The following is a 20,172-nucleotide window of genomic DNA, read 5'->3' as shown; positions in this document are numbered from 1 at the left end:
GTGTTTGTAGGGGACAAATATCTGTCACCTTTTGTGATTTTTTTTCCATTTTATAAAATGTAAATATATTAATAGCTTTAGTCTAATTATGGCTCACCTTTTAACCATTAATAGTTACTTTTAACCAGCAGTTCAATGCCTTATCATCAGCAGGCTTCTTGTCATGTTTCTTATGTGCCTGTCACTAAAAAGGGGGTGATGCATTCTCTTGTCTCCTTAATTTGACCGTGTCTGAGCGTTTAAATAACTTGGTGTGGCTCATCCGGTTGGTTATCAGTTCTAAGAGTTTGTCATGGACTCAAATGAAGGCGTGATCTGCGCACGGCAGCCGTGCGGTCCTGCCAATTTATACAATAGCGCCCTCTGGTGGCCAATATGATGTTACAAAATATGAAACGCAGATGAACTGAAACTTCATTTACAACTGATAATCTGTGCCCACTCAGATGGACAAAGGTTCTAAAATTTTTATTAAGTCCAAAATAGCCCAAATGTCGGCAAGCAAGCCCAAAAGCTACATCTGAAGAAAATAACAAGGAAATGACAAAACCCCGCCTCAGGGAAGGTTGTGAGAGGGCCTGCGGCGTTTGCCATGTGAGGCAAAATGAGTGGTCAAGAAAAAAGGAAGTGGAGAATCTTGCCAAGTGGATCAAAACAGTGGATCTTTTGTCTAGATTTCTCTTTTAGGAAGGAAAAACTGGAAAGGTGCGCACAGTCACATGTCTTTAAATGAGGGCCCAGAGAGACGTGTCAATATTATCTCACCTTTTGACTAAACCAATAAGACGCAGAAAAAGTAAGGTAAATTGGTAAAGGAGGGCGTGGGAGGACTAGAAGTAATGTTCAGGTGTTGGTGGAATAGCACTTCCAGTTGGTCCTGCTCATTTCTATATATCCAACTAGACAATGGAGCTGATTGAACAAGAGGAGCTGAGGCAAAGACACGGCAAAGTCAACGAGGCCTTTATATCAGATGTGAGTCAGACATTTGACCTTTCAGACAGGTGTTGTCTACTTCCTGAATTACACAGTCATTGAAATAGCTAAATGCTAAATGCTAAAAAAAAAAAAGTGTGTACCACTTTTTAGGAGACAATTTCAGCCTGTCACTTAGACACCAGACAGGCAAGGTTTATATTGCTGTCCTGTCATATGTTTTCTGACATTGCTCTGTATGGCAGGAACAGATGCAAATGAATAATGACGGTGTTTGTGGGAAAGAAACGGGTGAAGAAAATAGCAAGGCAGGCCATCATGACAAAAGGTACTGCTTTGACCTTGGCTCGCCCGTCCTTAACATGCGCAGCATCACATATGCCCTCTCTCCTTGTCCATTGTGTGTGTGTGTGTGTGTGTGTGTGTGTGTGTGCGTGTGTGTGTGTGTGTGTATGTGTGTGTGTGTGTGTGTGTGTGTGTGTGTGTCCAGCATACTGGAGAAGAAAATGACGGCTTTTCAGGATTATTTGCACCAGCACAGTGATCAGATCAGCCTGGTAGCCAAAATAGTTTTAGTAACAGGTATGTAGTGACAAGCGTTGCTAAATTCCTAAAGGGGAATAAATGTGGGAATTTGTTATGGTCTGATGAAACCAAGGATGGACTTTTTGGTCCGAGAAAGTGCGGCATGATCGGCTGGAGAGCAGCGCTTCAGGGACAGGCCCTCATAATCTGACAGATTTTCAGCGATTTTCATGCCAAACGAAGAGTGTTGTTGTCAAAAGGTTCTTCAGCGCCATTCTGTGCCAAATTCATCAACTAGTTTTCTTTTTTTCCCCTCTCTCCGTTAAAGAATTCAATTTTGAATTTGTGCACAATAAATCCTGGCATTTGAATCAGGTTGCGTTCACTTTTCATTCTCTGTTTTGGTAAACTAGGAGAAGCATCTCCAAATACCCAATAATAATGTCCCTATTGCAATTTCTTTCAGCATTTTTTGTGATGGTAATAATCGCGTGTGTTCTGAACCTCCAACGGGCTCTCGGGCTGCTGATCCTCACGTTACTGGCTGTATTCTTCTACGTCTGGGACTGGCTCATGAAGCGTTACGGCAGTTGGATGTGGGAGGCGAGCTCCCCCATCAGATGCCTTCTCAGCAGGAGCTGGGTTTGGATGAGATGGTGAGGAACATCCGCTCACAATCAGGCCTGTCGGTTCCAACCGTTGGATAAAATGTCCTATAGTTGGCAGCGGGATCTGCATGTGGCATTTTCAGCCACGCTGAGATGATTCAGCACCAGCTTTAAAGTTTATTTACTGTTAAATGTATTTATTATGTGTGTTTGTTTGTTATTTGATTCCCACATAACTGTCAATAAACCAAATGTACCTATATAAACAGCCTTCAACTATTGTCAATTTCATGACGCATTTTGTTGCATTGGTCTGCGTTCTTTCTCGATCCTGTTGGACTTGTCCCCTGCAGGGTTGCACTCGTGTCCCTGCTGGTTTTCGTGGTTTTGTGGTTAGTCCTGGACACAGCTCAGAGAGGGCCCAGGCAGATGGTGTCTTTCCTCGGTTTGCTCCTTTTAATCTTCTTGATGCTCCTGTTCTCCAAACATCCATTCAAGGTAGGACACGGGCCCTCTCTCCCTCTCCCTCTCCCTCTCCCTCTCCCTCTCCCTCTCCCTCTCCCTCTCCCTCTCCCTCTCTCTGCCTTACACAAACACACACCAATCAATGCCATCCCGACGGCCTTTGCAGTGGTCTTGGCGGGTTTTGGTGTTGGGGATTTTGATCCAGTTCATCATCGCCCTGCTTATCTTCAGAACCTCGACTGGCGACTCGGCCCTGAAGTGGGCTGCAAACAAAGTCGAGGTACAACCACGACACACGTGAACTGCTTGATTAGTCTTCCGTTTCGTTACTTGCTTCCACTCTTTCTTCCCCTCGTTGTCGTCTCCCGCCTCTAACTGAAGATGTCCCCAAACAGATTCTCTTCGCCTTCGAAGATGTTGGGTCGAGGTTTGTATTTGGCGAGAAATTCACCGACCACCCATTTGTCTTCAAGGTACGTGCACGCCAGTCACATGTGAGGGGCTTGAGGGTAGTGGCAGCTCCAGTGGTAGTCGCTGGTTCAATCCCAGACACGCCTTTGAGCAAATCCACCTCAGCCTTACAACCGTCGCCTTTTGAGCACAGAAACACATCTAAATAGAGAGATGATGATGATGATGATGATGATGATGTGATGATGATGATGATGATGATGATGATGGTGATGATGATGATGATGATGATGATGATGATGATGATGATGATGATGATGATGATGATGATCTGGACTCTCCACAGGTGATGCCTGTGTTACTTTTTTTAAGTTCCATTATCTCGGTCCTCTACTACATCGGCTTCATGCCCTGGCTCATCTGCAAGGTGAGAAGGTGCAACAAGAGCCGTGACGGTAAACTGCCTTCCAGTTTAGAGCGCTCATTCTTTAAAGCCGTCTATTTTTGCTCTTAAAAGAAATGTACAAAACCAAAACTCGGCGACATCCGGGCTTTTGAATTTGTACTATTATGAGCTGTGGTTATTGCTATTATTAATTCTATTTCTGTGCTGTTGTTTTCCTAGATTGGCTACGCAATGCAGGTTACCATGGGAACAACGCCGGTGGAATCAGTGGTTGCAGCTGGAACTATATTTCTGGGCCAGGTAAACAAGGAGGGGCTGGGGAGCATCGCTGAGATCACAATCAGGAAATAAACCCGATGCGGTTTGATACAGCCCATGTCTTTTTCTCTGTGTTCCCAGGCGGAGTCTCTGATTCTGGTCCATCCGTACATCAGCAGGTTAACGCTCTCAGAGATCCACACGTTGATGACAGTAGGCTTGGCTGGCATCTCCGGCACCATGCTTGCAGCGTACATCTCCCTCGGGGTGAGGAGCTGGATGCTCAGTGGTTTAAATGAATGTCAGCACCTTTGCCTGGGACAGGAATAAACATCCTGTCCTCTCTTTTTAGGTGAAGGCAACATACGTGCTGACAGCAACAGTCATGACCGCTCCAGCCTCCCTGGCTGTTGGCAAGATCTTCTGGCCTGAAACGGAGACCTCTCAAGTCAAAGATGAAGAGGACATCAAAACGAACATGTGAGAGATGGTCCTCATCAGCACTGCCACGCAGCTGAGGATGGAGAGTGTATGACCTTCAAAACGCTGCACCTGTCTCTGCAGAGAGACCAACACCACTGTGTTTGAGGCAGCATCCACCGGTGCGACCTCTGCTGTGGGCCTGGCGGTAACCATTGTGGTCAACCTCATGGTCTTCATATCCTTGATGTCTTTCCTCGATGGCGTTCTCTCCTGGTTTGGAGGATTGTTTGACTTCCCGCAGCTCAGCTTCTCGGTGACGCCTTTGACCTCTAACCCCCTTCCCAATGCGCGCGTAAATACACTAACGTCGATCTGTGTCTCTTTTAGCTTATTTTCTCCTACTTGTTCATGCCTCTGGCCTTCATGATGGGCGTTTCCTATGAGGACAGCTTCATTGTTGCTGAGCTGATCGGTATAAAGACAGTTCTGAATGAGTTATTAGCCTATCAAAAAATGTCCAAGATAATTAAACTGCGAAATGCGGGAGGACCCGAATACGTGGACAATGTAAAGCAGTACATTTCTGTGAGTCTCATTATGTATAATTGCATGGACTTTTCTTAAGTACAGCGCCTTTTTGTTCTGGTTTTTGCCACTGATTTAATTGTCATCATTTCCTTTTGGAGGTTCACTCTGAAATGATTGCAACCTACGCGTTGTGCGGATTTTCCAACTTTGCTTCCATGGGCATCGCGTTTGGATGCATGAGTGAGTGTAGCGCTCCAATCCGATCACAGCTGGGTTTTTGGCTTGTTTCTTAAAGGAGTCTATCCACGATTGTGATCCACTTGCTGCCTTTTTCCAGCAAACCTTGCTCCAGGCAGACAGGCCGACATCGCCAGGTGTGGCATCAGAGCTTTGGTCGCTGGCAGCGTTTCGTGTTTCATGACCGCCTGTATTGCAGGTGACAAAACTCTTAGTGCCTTTTTTTTTACCTTTAAGCATTGAATTAGATGACCTTTAAACAGTGTTTTATTCCTACTTTGCTCAGTGATGTACAGATGAGGCCTATAACTACTCAATACTAGTCTTTATATTTATTTAACACAGTGACATAGATGTGTTATAAATATACCACATATGATTGACCAAAAATGATTTGTCAAGGAAAAAGCACAGCTTTCCTTCTTTTCTAAAAAGAAACTTACCAATTAAGTGAAACATGACCCTATCTAAGAATTTCCATATGAGGCACAGTTTTTATGTGCTTTGCCTACTTAAATATATATTTAGAGTGCGTTTAACATAATTTGTAATTTGGTGTGTGTGTGTGTGTGTGTGTGTGTGTGTGTGTGTGTGTGTGTGTGTGTGTGTGTGTGTGGTTTTAAGGCATTTTGTACATCCCTGAGGTTCCTGAAGTTCTGTGTGCAGGTTTCCTGAGCACACACTTCGACAAAAGTGTTGTGATGAACAGCTCACAGCTGGTCGCCTGCTGCACCCACCTGTACACCAGGTATGTGATGTGTGTATGTGTGTGTGCTTTCACATTAACATTTAAGACATGGTTTTGATGTTAGATTTGGGTTTAAGTTAGAGTTAGGGTTGGTGTTGGGGTTAGGGAGTTGGTTGGTTGAGATGGTTAAGGTCAGAAACCTATGAATCACACCACTTAAAGGGCCCACATAATGTCAGGACGTGTGTGTGTGTGTGTGTGTGTGTGTGTGTGTGTGTGTGTGTGTGTGTGTGTGTGTGTGTGTGTGTGTGTGTGTGTGTGTGTCCTCTCTCCAGTGTGACAGTGCATGAGCCGTGGAACATAACAATCAGCGAGGGATTCAATGAGAGCAGCCTGCGGCAGTGCTGTCTGCTCACGCCCTCTGCACAATTTAACTGCAGCCTCCTTCTCTGAATCACTTGGGGGGGGAGTGTTTCAATTGTAACGCACGTCTTAAAATTACTTGCAGTCCTGCAATTATGTCAAAAATATTTTGGTCAAAAAATGTAAATTGTTTTTGAGATGGATGTATTGCAAATTAGTCTATGATTTGTGTGTGATCTTTTTAATACAAGATGGGTTACAGAAGGTATTTTAAATGTTTAAAGAATATATGAATGCATTATGCAAGGAGCATAAAGTATTTTACTGAGATTAAAGTAGTAGATTTTGTGCCTTGCACACTGTGTAAATACTAAACCCCATTTGAGATTCAAATAAAACTATTCAGCATGTTTTATATTTTACGGGGCCTAACTAATAATACAGTAAAATACATTTTCAGCTGTGTAAAAAAAATGTCTTATACCAAAACATTAAGGTTAAGCCATGTGTTCCATGGAATATTTTTTTAATATATGTATTTATGTATGTATATGCACAACATGGCTCCTATTGTTACGCAGCCATCTGAAGTTAGATTCCCAGAATTGAACCGATCCATTAAAATGGATATAAGAATAAATCTGACTGCTGAAGAAATAATAAAAATAAAATCGATTTCTTGGCCGCTTGGTGTCACTGCTGTCTTCATTTTTGGTCCACGGTAGATTGAGCTACCCTTCAGAGAGCAGTCACTCCTGTTTGGCTCACAGGTCAGTCGTCCACATAAGTGTCTCATAACTAATGTTATTACTCTCGGGCTGACCATCAGACAGAAGATGGTGGGGGGTGTTATTAAATCTGCACGTGTGAGACAAGCTTGTAATCACAGAGATGGAAAATGACAGTTTCTTCATTAAATCCACAGCCAGCGAAAGGTCAGATGGCTCTGTTCTTGGGCAGAAGGTGTGTTCATATGTGAGAATTTCACACACCCACAGAGAGGGAACATAAGACTCAGCCATCAGATGCTCTCATATAGAACATTTTTAGGCAGCATGATGGCCCAGTGATTAACGCTGCCGCTTTGCAGCAAGAAGCTCCCAATCTCAGATCCTGTTTTGGGTGCCCGTCGGCGTGGAACTGTGGGCCCGTTTCTGGAGGTACGCTCGTTTCTGACTGGAAATCTGGCGCCCATGATCTCCCACCTGCTCCCACGAGCAGGCCCAGTGTAATGATTTCAGACAGGCCTGTGCGTGTGCGTCAGTCTTCTTCATCCCCACTGAGAAAAGGGCTTTATGTTCACGACTGTCAGCAGCATCATTGGACATAATCCATCACTTCGATCAGAAGGTGAAAGGACTGTTGATTTAAGGGATTTAATGAAGAAAAAAGCAAGAGATGCATATATCATTATACACAGTTTAATATACATAGATAATTTACATTTCATACTTTTTTACAATGACAAAGTGAAATGCATTAAAATACGTTTCCACCCACTCCACAACAACCAGAGCAGGAGGGCGCAAGCGGGCGGAGGGAGACGTCGAGCGATGGAGGAGGGAAACAGATGGACACATACAGTGTGTTTGCTTAACAGGCCTTGAAATGAAGGTAAATACACACTTCCTGGGAGCGCGGCGACACATGACACACGAGGCTTCGGCCGCGAACTCTGGCTTTGAAAGAGGAAAAGATCTGACCTCTCGCCCCAGGATGGCAAATGTGGACGTTTAACGTCATGTGTCATGTCATCCAAAAGGCGAATAAGGAATGTTTGCTCTTCATGGCCTCACCAAGACTCATTGAGCAGAAGCACTTTTTTTTCTTTTTAAATAAATCTTTAGCCACACATGCCCTTCATCCCATGTGGCTTTACCCCTGCTAAGAGAGCTAACAGGGATACAGATGCAAGGCAAGTGCACAAAAACACAGGGGCTTCACGCGCACGCTCTCTTTCTCTGTGCCTCACCTCCACACACGGATGAATTCACAGGACAGGTAGGGGGTCGCACATGGACAGAGATGAACACACGCTGGGATCAGCAGATTTCTTTTTTCAATTGCTTGATTTCTCTTATCATTGACATCCCGCTCCGACTTGTATTCGTCGCTCACTCCTGTTGATTGCTAAATTCTCTGTGTTCTGTATGCATTCTCAACAAAACAAGTTACATTTCTAATTTTTTTTTGTTTAACCATCTTGGGTTTCTAGGTCAAACTTCCCCCTTTCCGTTGTTGTGTCCTTACAAGGGGACTGGTTACCGAGCTCCTCTTCACGCTAATTTAGTGAGCATGCTGCTACTCTAATGGCCTTGGGGGTGCAGAGAATATCAAGTGCTGTTTAATTTTGCAATTCTGTTCAGGCATTACATTTGTGGCCTACGCTATTTTTCCATTTTCACCATTAATTCGGACCCTCCATTTAGTGACCCTCTGCAAAAAGCTCCTAAAAGATGGCGTTTTTTTTTATGGGGGAGGAGGACAGATGTGTTTTAAAAGCATATCAAAGCACCACATCTAGTCCCCCAATTTCATGTTTTTCCAGGCATGCAACAAGTGTTTACATATTTTGTTGTTGTTCGTGGTCTTCTGAATATGTACTTACCTATCTACTGTAACCCGGTTGTTTGCTGAATTAGCCCAATCTCCATGGCGACCGAGCAGTGGAGAACAGGTGAAGAGCCCTTGAGGGTGCATTAGGACCTTCTTGCAACAAGGGGATGCATCTTATCTGTAAGCTAAACTGTGCATCAGACCTGTCTTGAGAGGCAGTTTTCAGTAGGTGGGTCAGCCTGGAATCATTAACTGAATATAAGCTGCACAGGGAGCGATGCAACCTATAAGTTGAATACATTAATTATAAAAATGTAAAGTTAGCCAAAGAGCACAGTGGCTAATGAGATGCTTGGTACATTAAGTCCTGCCCTAAAAGGAAAAAAAAAAACTTAAAAGAAGCCCAAAGTTGTATGTATGAATCCAGTGAAAATGAGGTCAAAAGATGTGGACATAAAAACAGAAGGCAGGACGTGCTGAAGCATCGTTAAGATTGATTAGGTAGATTATATATTGTATATGATGCTTGGTCCCTCCTGCCTTCGTGTATGTAGCGTGTATTTGGTCTTTCATCTGTCCACAGTCCAGTTTTGTGCAGCATTTGATCTCTCTACTGAGCAGCGTCTTTCACCAGGGCGGTCACCTCCATTCCCTGGCGTGAGTGGGTGATTGACAGCTGTGCATGGCTACATCATCAGAACCCCAGGTCGCAATAAGACACAGAGTCAGATGGACTGCGAGGAGGATTTAGGTATCTGTCGGTGTGTTAAAACCTGTCTCATCTCTGCTCCTGGTAGACACTCCAGGCAGGGAAGCTCGGGGAGGTCAGCTGACCGATGGCTGGGTGCATCCTCCATAAAAGTCAGTCATCCGTGGCTGCTGCACGCTGTTCCACCCTGCACAGCTTTAAATAAAAGGAATGCTTTACAACCTGTACCGGGCTGAACATTGGGAACATTTACCACGGCAGTAAACCTATGCACTTGTTTTGAGGTGAGACCTGATTTAGGTGCAATAACAGCAACTGTGTTAATCAGCTACTCCTCAGCTTTGGCTCTTTATTTTGCTCAAAGCCAATAAATCAATAAAGCAAACTCTGAAAACCTTTATCAGGTGACTCTTTTCAACAAGTGCAGCTCTAAACGCGGCCAGTGCTGTACGTTCACTTAACACATTGCCTTTCTTCCAAGCCTCCCCTCCACTTTGCTTGCAGCCTGTTATCCTTCCATCAATGTGAGATCACCTCATAATCTGAGGCAGAACGAGGCTTCCTGAGGCTCTGGAGCACAAAATAGATACGACTATGCTGTGTTTACAGTAGGATTGCAAAGACAGAGAAGACAATGTCAGTATTAACGTTTCATCAGCAACAACCAACACTGAGGTTAAGCAATTATTTATATCTCTTTTTCACCTAGCAATTAAAAAAAAACAGAATATAAAGAAATAACCATCAATCTGGATTTAAATTGTCTCCTTGCTGCCAGATTAACATTGCTAGCCTTAATGGCTCAATAAGGTATAATTAGGAAGTATTGGCGGCAATTTCCAAACAAACATGGTTGCAGGCAAGACATTCACGAGAGTGTGACGGTGCATTCTAATGCACGAGCGCTCTTTAGCAGCAAGCCAGACCATTTCTGATCAAGCCCATTAATAAAACTTAATAAAGACTCTTAAGACATCAAATACTTGTTTCTCGTGTGTGTGCGCGTGTGCATAAATTGATGCATAATTTTGATTTTTCAGTGTAATTTTCCCTCTGCAGGCAACCTGAGCCTACTTTGAATGCTAAAGCCCACATAGCTGTGTGCATGTGTGTTTGTGTATGCGGTTTGCTTACCCATATCATCTATTTAACACACATCGTCAAAAAGATAAATAACATTGAGCCCACAAGCTAAATAAAATGCATGTGTGTGTGTGTGTGTGTGTGTGTTTTCCCCCAAATGGCTGCTCAGTTTCATGCACATTTTCATGTCACCCACCAAATGTGCAATAAAAAAATAGAAATAACCTGCTGGAGCAAGGCCAACTCATCAAGCTTGGAGAGAATATTCCTGTTGTTTTCAACATTCTGTGGTGGTTATATGTGACGCAGGACATTATATGAACAAACCAGACTTTGTTTACGCTAAATGTCTGTGTATTTGTATAAAAATATTGGAAAAATTAATTACCTTTAATGCGAAGGTAATCCCCCGAGCTTTCTTCTTTTTCCTTGATTGTTTATAATTATGGATGAGGTATTTCTAACTACTTGATGTACAAGCTGTTCTGTCTTCTTCTTATAATAATAATGATAATAACATCAATAATAATACATCTGCATTTAGCATATTAGGTATGTCTGGACATTGTTACTTTAAATGTTCAGGCACACTGTCGGCTATTAAGTAGTAGTTACATTATAATTTAAAATTCTTTACTTTCTTTTAAGCACAATTCTGCACAAACTACAGGTTTCATTCTTTTCACACTCCTCAGTGGGGGAAAACCTTCGATAAAAAGAAAAGACTTTAAAAGGAGGAAAACGGAACAAATGGAGAAATCCATGTGAGACGGAAGGGATGTCGAGAAGGTGCTGGATGGTGGGACGTGTGTATCCACGGCCTTCAGTCCTCAATAGCCCCTTTTATTTAATGACGGGAGGGTTTATTGTTCTTTGGCATTCACCACAGCAGCACACGTGGCTCGCAAACAGCTTTCAACCAGTCTGTGTGTTTTTTTAAACAATCACAAAATACCTTGTCATTTAGTTTCTGTCCTCACAGATGTGTGTAAACCAGTTCCTGTTGGCTAATTATTTATTTTTTCACCTGGAGCTTCTTATTTTCTCACCCTCGTAGCGTCTAATCTGTCCTCGGCGATACCATTTCCCCTTAAATCCTTCTTGTCCCAGTGGGTTTCTGATGGTGACCTTTCATTTCACAACCTGCTCCACAAATATAATTTGCACATGCACACACATCCTTGGACTGCTGTCTTTGTGAGGACTGTCACAATACATTACCCAGCTCCTAAACCCCAACCATCCCAGCTAACCCTAACCCAAACCCAACCATAAAATTCTATTGGGCCTTTAAAGATCTGACGAGCAGCCCAAGTGTCCTCGCTTTGCTATTAGAATGCCTATATTGGTGCAATACATAGCATGTACAGGAACTCAAACACAGGGATGTGGTTGGAACCTCATCAAAAGATTTCCCTGATGAATAAAACACTGCAGGAACAGGCTGCCAGTGTGTACAGAACATCTGGCTCAGACCCACAGCGATTCAAAGTTCAGAGTCGCGTTTCTTTGAGCGCAGCAAGTGTTCAATACGCTACCTTTTCATTTTTTTTCCCAGCGTCTAGTCTTTACAGCCATGTGCTTCCCCTTCATTTTATCCACAGGGGTAGAGAACAAGGCTCCGTGGTGTTCAAGGGGTGAAGTGAAAGCTCTCTGCACAGCTTGTCAAATTACTTTCCTAATGACCAGCTTGTCAGGCTTCTTCATCTCGAAGAAGAGAAAGAAAAAGCGGGAAGGGGGGTAAGGGGGGGGGGTCCATTCTTCCATTCTTTTTCTTGTCACAGCAAAATCACTCATTCGTTTCTTTATACTCTACCTTTTTTTAAAAAAAAAATCTTTTCTTAGTCCCACATTTCAAGTTTTCAAGTCCATATTCAAATGGTAGTAATAACCTGACAGATTGAGATCAGGATGTGGGGAGAGAACAGATGCATTGTGGGCCTGTCAGCCGCTTGTCTGCGCTCGCCAGTTTTAATCGTTTTTTTTAGACTAGTTAACCATCATTCACCCGAGACATCGGGAGGTCAACAGGCACTTTTTTCTCTCTCAAACTTTGGCTAATTTCTGTCTCTATCCTTATGTTCAGTTGACGATGAGGAGCTTTTGTTCACGGCTGTTTCCTGCCTTTTAGTCACTGTTGTGAAACGGTCGCATATGGTCTTAATGCTATTCGAATTATTTTCCACCACAGCATAATAAAGCCTGCATAACACACAAGTACAAATGTCTGTTATACGCTGTGTCATTTTCTGTTACCAGCCATTATTCTGATGAGGGAACATTATTTCAGTTCTTGTTAAGGGACCTTACTGCAGATTTCGAATCAGTTTTGTGGGAGTTTGTGCTACTGCAATACTAGTAATAGCATATTTCTACAGAACAGACAGGTCATCAGAGTCACAAATATCCCCTTTCCCCACAACATTTATGCCAATGAGCAGCAGAGTTTGACCTACAGTCGACGCTTCACAAGGCTGTGCAGAACATTCCGAGTACGACGAGCTGGACCGACGCAAGAATGTTGGCATACTGTGTTTGTCATTTTGAAACATCCATCCAACCTCCAACATATTTTTTCTAATGCCCTAAACTTTTTATTCCTTTCTCTCTCTCGCACACGCACGCGCACAAAGCAAAAACATTTGCTTGTTTTGACAGAGGCCTACGAGAGGTTGAGCTGCCTGAGTGGATTTTTCATTACTAAATGTAATAAGGCAAAGGAAATTACAGCTGCTCTAGTCAGAGCGCTACTGGAGCAGCTCCTTTACTTTTTACACTGATATTTGTAATGACCAAAAAGGTACAGTGCAGCTTCATATAAGCATTAGAGACATTAGCACAGAGCTCTCCCTCTCTCTCCGTGCAATTTAGTAAGGTACATCCAAACTCACGGGAAAATAAAAAAGCATTTCCCCCCCTCCTCCTCCGGCCTCCACTACAGACTGACAGAGAAAGGGAAGACATGATAGAGGACAGAATATTGGAAATGGAAAACTATTAGGGCATGTTGAGTTCTTGCGTTTTTTTTTGTTTTTTTAAATATATATCTTAGCTGCACAGGCAAATTTCAGATGCTCCAAATTGTTATTTCCTGTCAAGAATGTGCAGCCGTTGACACTGGAAAGATTCACATGGTTTATTTATGATTTTGTCTCAGAATAGATTTGCTGCTGCCAATTATGTGTTGTCTGACCATTTCCACCCTAATTTATTAGTTGGAACTGAAAGCCCAAGCTCAAAACAAACACAAGGTGGTTGTTCACGAATGATCTGAGCCAGTATTTTGCCACTGTCTACTGTATCATGCATATATTTATGATTGTTCCATATTAGAAGGGTTTGATTTCTCATCCAGGTTTTAATATGTATCCCTCAATCGACCGGGACAAAAGCTGATTTTTACTTGAGCGTGTGACAACATCCACGGCTAGTTACCTAAGAAATACATATATACAGCAGGGTATATGAGGCTCGACTACAGCATCACTTCCATGTCCACCGAGACAGCAGTTCCCTTCATTTTATTTGAACTATTGCACACAATTTATTCCACTTGTAGCTCCCTATGGTGCTTCTCTCTCCCCTCCCACCCCCCATTATATCCAGTCTCATTAACGCATAATAGGCTATCGACATGCATAGCAGGCTCCTGATTTAGGTGTTCAACCTGATTAGCCCTTAATGTTCTGAGACTAGCTACCTGAATGGAAGTGCACACAGTGAAATCAGGAGAATAACACAGACGCATGTGCCTTCCTGCATCAATACACAAATGTAAATATGCTTGTTAATGAACGTACATTTCCTCCGGTGTCTTTAGTATCCATACTACAATGACAACATTACCGTATGAGAAAACATTACCTTATTATGCAGTCCGAACGCAAATAAGGTGTCATTTCTGTGGTGGAAATTTTCGAAATGTTTCTTTTGCAAAGTGATTTCTAAAGCCTCCAGGGAGCTTTAAGTCCTGAAAATACTCGCAGAACTAACAATTATCAACTGCACCCAAACAGTTACATATACATGAAAAATATAGTGCTGCCAAACATTTTCTGGACATTTATCTAACCTGGCAGGATAGGACAAATGCAAAAATAACCAGACAAACGGGTTTTATTAGATAAAATTAACAAATGATAAAACCCCCAATAAACAGTAAATACAAACTGTCCAAAGCATAATAAGTGAATTCAGTAAGACACAAAGCTCTATAATGAACAGAAATAACCAAAGCTCATGGCCACTTGTTCTTTCCACTCATTCTTCTCTGGCAGTTTATTAAGCTCCCAGACTGCCCTTGGACATTCAATCATTTTTTTCCCACTCAAAAGTAATGAAAGTAGTAAATGAATGCAAAGACAGGAAACTAATTGCTTCAATCAGAATGTGGACCCCCTTCTGATCGCAAAGTTCTAATTGTTCTATATAGTTAAAGGTAGAAGCGGTTGGTCTTGAACATTTATGAACGGCTGCTCATGCTTGGTAGGGATGCAGAATAGACAAATTAAATGACAATGGACAGAATGTAACATTCACATATAGCAGATGGCGTGCGCTGCAAAGCACTGCTCGCTGATTACCCAGTTCACACATTCTGTGCTCTAAATGTGAAAACAGTGGGGTGGGTTAATCACCGATCCTAAAAAATATATATTTGTTTCCACCACTATGTGCCTCATTTTTAAAGGCATTTGAATTCTCGGATGCCTGTAGTTTATAAATGATCCCTCACGTTCTGCCAACAGGGGTTAGGTGGTCATTTTCTCTCAGCTCTCCGCCTCTGCTCCAACTCCTGCAGCACATTCTCACTGATGGCTTCCACTTTGGTCACAACAGCTTTCCTGTCTTCTGCTTCGACCACGAGAGTCATAATACAGCACATGTCCACCAGCTCCTCCTGACACCTTCTCATTCCCATTTCCAGTCGCCCTCTCTGTGATGGGTCACGCTTCACAACGCCCTTCTCTTCCACCGAGAAGCCAAGCAGGCCCCTCAGAACCTCGTCAGACAGTTCGGCATCCAGGTATCCGGTTCCGTCAGATATTGTAGCGCAAATGTTCCACGCATTGTTACTGCTGCTTAGCTTCCCTAGAAGAGTGACAATGAAAGCTTTGAGACGGATTTCTGTGGTTTGGAAATCTGGTCTGGATACCATCTGCTCTAAGAGGCACAAATATGTAAAAGGTGAAGAGGTCAAGGTGAGAGCAGGAGTTGAAGATTGCTTCCGAGTTGTTACACTCCGCGCTGAGTCATTTCCAAGGACACCGCCGGAGTCTGAAATGATTGTTTTCTTGGTGTAGCTGTCTCGGTTTGTACTAGGTCCTTGTTGAACAGGGAGGGCAGCTGTCCCTCCGGTCTCGACATCTATGAGTATGCAATCCATGTCTTCCTTCATGAAATTACAGTCAGCATTAGTTAAAGCTGAGGGTGTTGCTGCAGCTAGCCATCCTCCATCCTTTCTTATCTGCTTTGTGGATTTAGAGTTACTGGCGCTCAGCCGTGACGCAGAGCTGGTTACAGATTTCTGTCCAAACGCCACGGTTCGGACTGTTGGAGCTCTGTCGGGGTTGTCTGTTAACCTCCGACTAAGATCAGCAGTGTTTTCATGAAAAAGCACAGCATCCAACTCATCCATAGGAATTGCATCAAAGTCTTCATCGGGAAAATCTTCATCTTCCACGCTTTGAATTTCTTGTTGATGCAGGCGATCTGAGGGCAAGAAATCACTGTTCTCTTCAAAAGCACGGTGGTGTCCTTGTGCTGATCCAGCTCTGTGGCTCTGGGTCAAGCCACCTTGGGCAGAGGTGCCATTTCTGCGAGATGATATGCAACTTGGTTATTTTGGTGCTCGATGATTTAAAACCTCTTAGGCAGATTTATCCACCTTCAAAAAGGTGCGCTGTCTAAATTCACTTTATGGAGTGTTTGACGGACTGCAGAAAGCTTCATCACTGACCAGGTATGGTTCATTTAAAAGAATATCGGAATTTGAACATCTTAAATGTCTGAAAGTCTTATGCGTTGGAGGTCTTTAAAAGCTTCCATGGGCTTGCAGTCTGAAAGGTAATCTAATATAATCAAAATTGGAAAATGGATTTACAGCTAATGGAGGCTTTGAAATAAGGCAAAACTCTCCATAATGAAGATATTTTACTCATATCTTAAGATGGACAATTATCAAGTGTAGAGTCCAGCGGTACCGGGGAGCTTGGTTTGAATGTTATATCTTAATTAGTGAACTCCCTGAGATCTGGAAATCTACATAGGTTTGCCAGTGAGCTGCAGTGTGAAAGCAAGCTGTTCACCACCCACCTGGCTGAGGCTAATGAGACGAGACTCCTGACCGAGGCCATGCTTGAGGTCTGAGCACAGGCGTCACTCAGGGTCCCATAGCCACTCTCTGATTCAGGCTGACTATGAAGGCTCTGAACCACCTCCTGGGCCTCCAGACTAGCCAGCAACTCTGCATCATCCAGCTCCAAGTCCTCCATGTCCTGGTTATCTAACGACAAAACATAAACAGTGGTTATGGCGTCAATGAATGATTGTACTATAATAATGACATTCATTGACTAACCGGTAACTAAGCATATTAAGGTATGCATTTAGATTCTTGTTTCTGCTTTTGCCAACAATCAGAGAGATAGTGAACATACCTTGTTGTGGTGCTGATGGAGCCTCCCCTCCCTCATCAGGAAGTCCAAGTGTTCGGCACATCACCCGACCCTATCGATCCAAAAAAGAGAGACCAATGGATCTCTATCTTTATATAGCGTTGATTTAGGTATGAGCACTGGCATTTGTTTAATTGAGTTTTAATATGCTGCAGCTCACCTGGTTATTCCTCTCCACCAGGTCCTCCACCTCACCCCCCAGGACCTTGACATTGGAGGGTCCCAAGAGAAGCACCCCCAGTCTACAAACCATATTCCCATGCAGCTGCAGCTTCACACCAGGCCTTCAGATCACAAGAGACAGAAATGTCATGAACACATTCAGCTAAAGGAATCCATTTTGGTTTTTATGATTTGTAAATTGTCCTAATTACATCATTATGAAACCTAATTGACAAAACAAGAATTTAACCATTTTCACCAGCAAAAATATTCACGACCAAACATAATCTAGCTAATAGTCTTTATGACAACTTATTTTAATAAACTCAATTACACTGGTCTCAGTCCTGTTCATCAACATCAATATTACTATTGTTGCCTTTTGCATCAAAACTGTAAATAAAAGAACATTTGTTTGAACACTATGAGAATTGCAGCAAAAAAAAAACGGCGATTAAAATTCCAAACCTAAGAGCCGCGCTGAGCGCAGGGATTGACTGATATTCCATTGCCTCTAGGCTTTGCACTCCATCTGTCACCTGAATAACAGAAACAGCTCAGTTGAGCAGCAATAATTGAACAAGGAAATAGCTGTGAAATTATTGCAGCTTTAATTTAACATGTGTATAAATTTGTCTTGAAGCCTTCTGGTTTCCACATCAAAAATAGTAGCTTGTCGTTACCTTTCACTTTGCTTATGCTACAAACTGATTCTTAGGCTCACTGACATTAATTATATTAATACTACTACATTGTAGACATTTACACTTTCCTAACTCTAGATCTATAAACTCTAGCTCTATAAAAAGAATGGAGCAGTATCTGTTGGATGAGTAACTGGGTCACACCTGCAATAGTAGCATCCGAGTCGGTCTTGTTTCCCAGGGCCTCTGAGTGGCCTGTGTGACGGCGGACACCTCATCGTTTGCACAGTCAGTGCCCCTCAACTTCTGCAGCTGACTGTACGCAGGCTGGCTGATGTCCAGTAGTGAGTCAACCTGAAACAAGACTCTGCACATGTTGGCTTTTCCTGCAAATTCATTTCCTAAATATCTACGTGAAGTGTTTAGCAATGCAGAGGCGGCATGGTGTAATTGCAACTTTGCTATAATTGTAACTTGACTGCGGTATCTTCAGATTTGTCATCTGCAATTTAATATTTGATAATGGCAACCAATTAATTTGTCATGTTTCCATATTTTTAAGGCGTGTGTCGTGTACAAACATGACAGCCTTTTTTGTTTATCTGTCAAGTTTCAACAAGATTTTTTTAAAGATTACCTTTAAAATCCTTCAGGGAAACGTTGACATTTCTTTCATTTTTCACAGAAAATTGGGTATTTTATGAGTCAGATAATGATTAATTTACAACTTGTATGGCCAATAACCCTCTACCTGCACACAGAAGGTACCGATGAGTTCAGTCTTTTGGGCCTGAGCGAGCCCCTGGGGAAGAACAGGGTGATCCAGATCCCTCAGGTCGGCCAGCAACCACTGGTCAAGTGCCTTTCATATCACATTAACAAATTAGACATTTAGTGCTATAATAACTCTTTTCTGATTCTCTGCATTAGCAGTTATTTAGCGGCATTTTACGCTGTAACATCTGTATAACCTTCCGTCACAAATTACTGACGACATAATAATATATACAAAACACATTTCCCGCTTGGTTCTAGGTCAAAATCACAAATGTAGTAAAAAAAAAAACAAAGGTGACTCAAATCTCAGATATTTCAGATCTTTTCTTTTCCAACTAAAGATCCTATCCTTTATTATTCAAATCACGATTCAGCCTTAAATTCAGATCTAGTGACCATCTGGGCGAACCAAATGAGGTTATGTTATTGTCACAAATCTGCAACCATCAGGAGATGACATTTATGGGATGTATGCGAGAGGGGCACAGCTGCTCAGTTTAATATTTATGTACAGCTTGACATACAGATAAAGTGTGAATGCAGGAATACATTTCACTTTTTGACACCACCGCCGTCTGGTGCAGATGACACTGTGGATGGATCCACGACATTTACAAAATAAATAAATAAATCCCTGCTCTTTGACTGTAGCAACAAAAACTGATTTGTGAGATAATATACCATAATTTAACCAGGCCAATCACTTACAGCTATCTTGATCTTTCACAGCATCAGTGATCTGCATATCGTGTAAGCTATGAATTAGTGTTTCAGTTAAATTTACCATAATAAATGACAGTGAGTGCATCAATTTCTGTTGCAGAATCACATTATAAACTGACTAATTACTGCAGGGTAACACATCTGAGGTGGGGGAAATCCCTGATTTCAGTGACTACGACTGGTGTTAAACATGTCGGAATCTACCTGTTGGTTGATCTGCTGCTGGGACAACCGACCAGCTCCACCTGCCTCTTCCTGCAGCCACTCCACACAGGCTTCCAACCAGGCAAAGGGAGCCTGGATATGCCAGGACGACTGAAGCCAGAATTGGGCATTATGCACCACTGCTTGAAACTCGGGAGCCATTCTCCTCCTTGATGATTTACTTTTTGCTATTTAATCCAATACTAAATGGCATTATAGAAAACATGAGAAAACAGACTTAAGAGCTCTCAATAAAACGTGCTTAAATCGGGGCACAGACATCCGTAGGCTTCCAGAAAGTCTTGCCAATGGTAGTTCTTGTCTTCTCAAATTAGAAAAGAATCATATGTTAGTCTCTGACTGTGTGCGAGTTTTTGGTGATAATGGGTAAGTCCTAGGCAACAGGAAACAAAAGATTACTGAATGAGAAATGTAGCCATATATTGACATTTACACACGATATAATGTTTTTAGCGGTACCTGAGAAGGTAGCGTATAGCCTCGTGGTACTGGTTGGGAATGCCGCGAAAGTGTTAGCACTAACTAGCAGTATGAAATTGTGATCATTTGTAAATCTTCATGAGTAGTACAAAGATGATCGTATTTACTGCAGTAGCCGAAAATAATTTTAGCCATTATAACTGCATCTAAGTGTTCAGTCTATCGCGGATTTACTGTATCCGCGGACAACCATTTTCGTAAGGCGATCCGTCAGATGAGTGACATCTGTGTAAGCCAATCACGACTCTTATCATGTGATACGTAATTCTGCTCAACCAATCAATCGCC

General features: G+C 42.6%; 2 protein-coding genes and 1 long non-coding RNA gene across 7 annotated transcripts; 1 reads left to right on the top strand and 2 right to left on the bottom strand.

Annotated features, from left to right (window-relative positions):
• Positions 1-809: 809 nt before the first annotated feature.
• LOC101078042 (solute carrier family 28 member 3-like) lies at positions 810-6,533 on the top strand. 4 transcript variants are annotated; one of them, XM_029829732.1, is made up of 17 exons: positions 810-975; positions 1,188-1,264; positions 1,427-1,518; positions 1,928-2,117; positions 2,423-2,567; positions 2,701-2,814; positions 2,930-3,007; positions 3,292-3,372; positions 3,571-3,651; positions 3,751-3,876; positions 3,962-4,089; positions 4,174-4,345; positions 4,420-4,617; positions 4,719-4,800; positions 4,898-4,996; positions 5,422-5,545; positions 5,821-6,533. In XM_029829732.1, the coding sequence occupies exons 1-17, from the start codon at positions 907-909 to the stop codon at positions 5,936-5,938; spliced, it is 1,974 nt and encodes a 657-aa protein (XP_029685592.1). In that variant the 5' UTR covers positions 810-906; the 3' UTR covers positions 5,939-6,533. The 4 variants fall into 4 exon arrangements, with proteins under 4 accessions (XP_029685592.1, XP_029685591.1, XP_029685594.1 ...); XM_029829731.1 differs by having other exon boundaries at positions 1,182-1,264; XM_029829734.1 differs by lacking the exon at positions 1,427-1,518.
• Positions 6,534-8,933: 2,400 nt separating this feature from the next.
• LOC115247670 (uncharacterized) lies at positions 8,934-9,501 on the bottom strand. Its single transcript, XR_003886766.1, has 3 exons — positions 9,380-9,501; positions 9,178-9,308; positions 8,934-9,090 (listed from the first exon to the last, which is right to left on the bottom strand). It is a non-coding gene; the product is annotated as an uncharacterized lncRNA (long non-coding RNA).
• A 4,793-nt stretch (positions 9,502-14,294) lies between these two features.
• Positions 14,295-20,110, bottom strand: rmi1 (RMI1, RecQ mediated genome instability 1, homolog (S. cerevisiae)). Of its 2 annotated transcripts, XM_003974828.3 has the most exons (9): positions 19,864-20,110; positions 19,384-19,777; positions 18,431-18,541; positions 17,884-18,033; positions 17,504-17,574; positions 17,034-17,157; positions 16,856-16,925; positions 16,512-16,701; positions 14,295-16,012 (listed from the first exon to the last, which is right to left on the bottom strand). In XM_003974828.3, the coding sequence occupies exons 2-9, from the start codon at positions 19,543-19,545 to the stop codon at positions 14,956-14,958; spliced, it is 1,935 nt and encodes a 644-aa protein (XP_003974877.1). In that variant the 5' UTR covers positions 19,546-19,777; positions 19,864-20,110; the 3' UTR covers positions 14,295-14,955. The 2 variants fall into 2 exon arrangements, with proteins under 2 accessions (XP_003974877.1, XP_029685171.1); XM_029829311.1 differs by having other exon boundaries at positions 19,384-20,110.
• Positions 20,111-20,172: the final 62 nt, after the last annotated feature.

Source organism: Takifugu rubripes, chromosome 21 (assembly GCF_901000725.2).
Source record: "Takifugu rubripes chromosome 21, fTakRub1.2, whole genome shotgun sequence".
Lineage (NCBI taxonomy): Eukaryota > Metazoa > Chordata > Actinopteri > Tetraodontiformes > Tetraodontidae > Takifugu > Takifugu rubripes.
The sequence above is the reverse complement of the archived record's forward strand: the minus strand, read 5'-3'. Positions and strand labels throughout refer to the sequence as shown.

Excerpts from the sequence above, each read along its gene's own strand:
- LOC101078042 (XM_029829731.1), top strand. The coding sequence starts at position 907 with ATGGAGCTGATTGAACAAGAGGAGCTGAGGCAAAGACACGGCAAAGTC. Across the intron at positions 3,652-3,750 it reads GAACTATATTTCTGGGCCAG|GCGGAGTCTCTGATTCTGGT; the intron begins GTAAACAAGGAG and ends CTGTGTTCCCAG. Across the intron at positions 4,090-4,173 it reads GAGGACATCAAAACGAACAT|AGAGACCAACACCACTGTGT; the intron begins GTGAGAGATGGT and ends CTGTCTCTGCAG.
- rmi1 (XM_029829311.1), bottom strand. The coding sequence starts at position 19,545 with ATGGCTCCCGAGTTTCAAGCAGTGGTGCATAATGCCCAATTCTGGCTT. Across the intron at positions 18,034-18,430 it reads TCGGTACCTTCTGTGTGCAG|GTTGACTCACTACTGGACAT; the intron begins GTAGAGGGTTAT and ends GTCTTGTTTCAG. Across the intron at positions 17,158-17,503 it reads GCGCTCAGCGCGGCTCTTAG|GCCTGGTGTGAAGCTGCAGC; the intron begins GTTTGGAATTTT and ends TGTGATCTGAAG.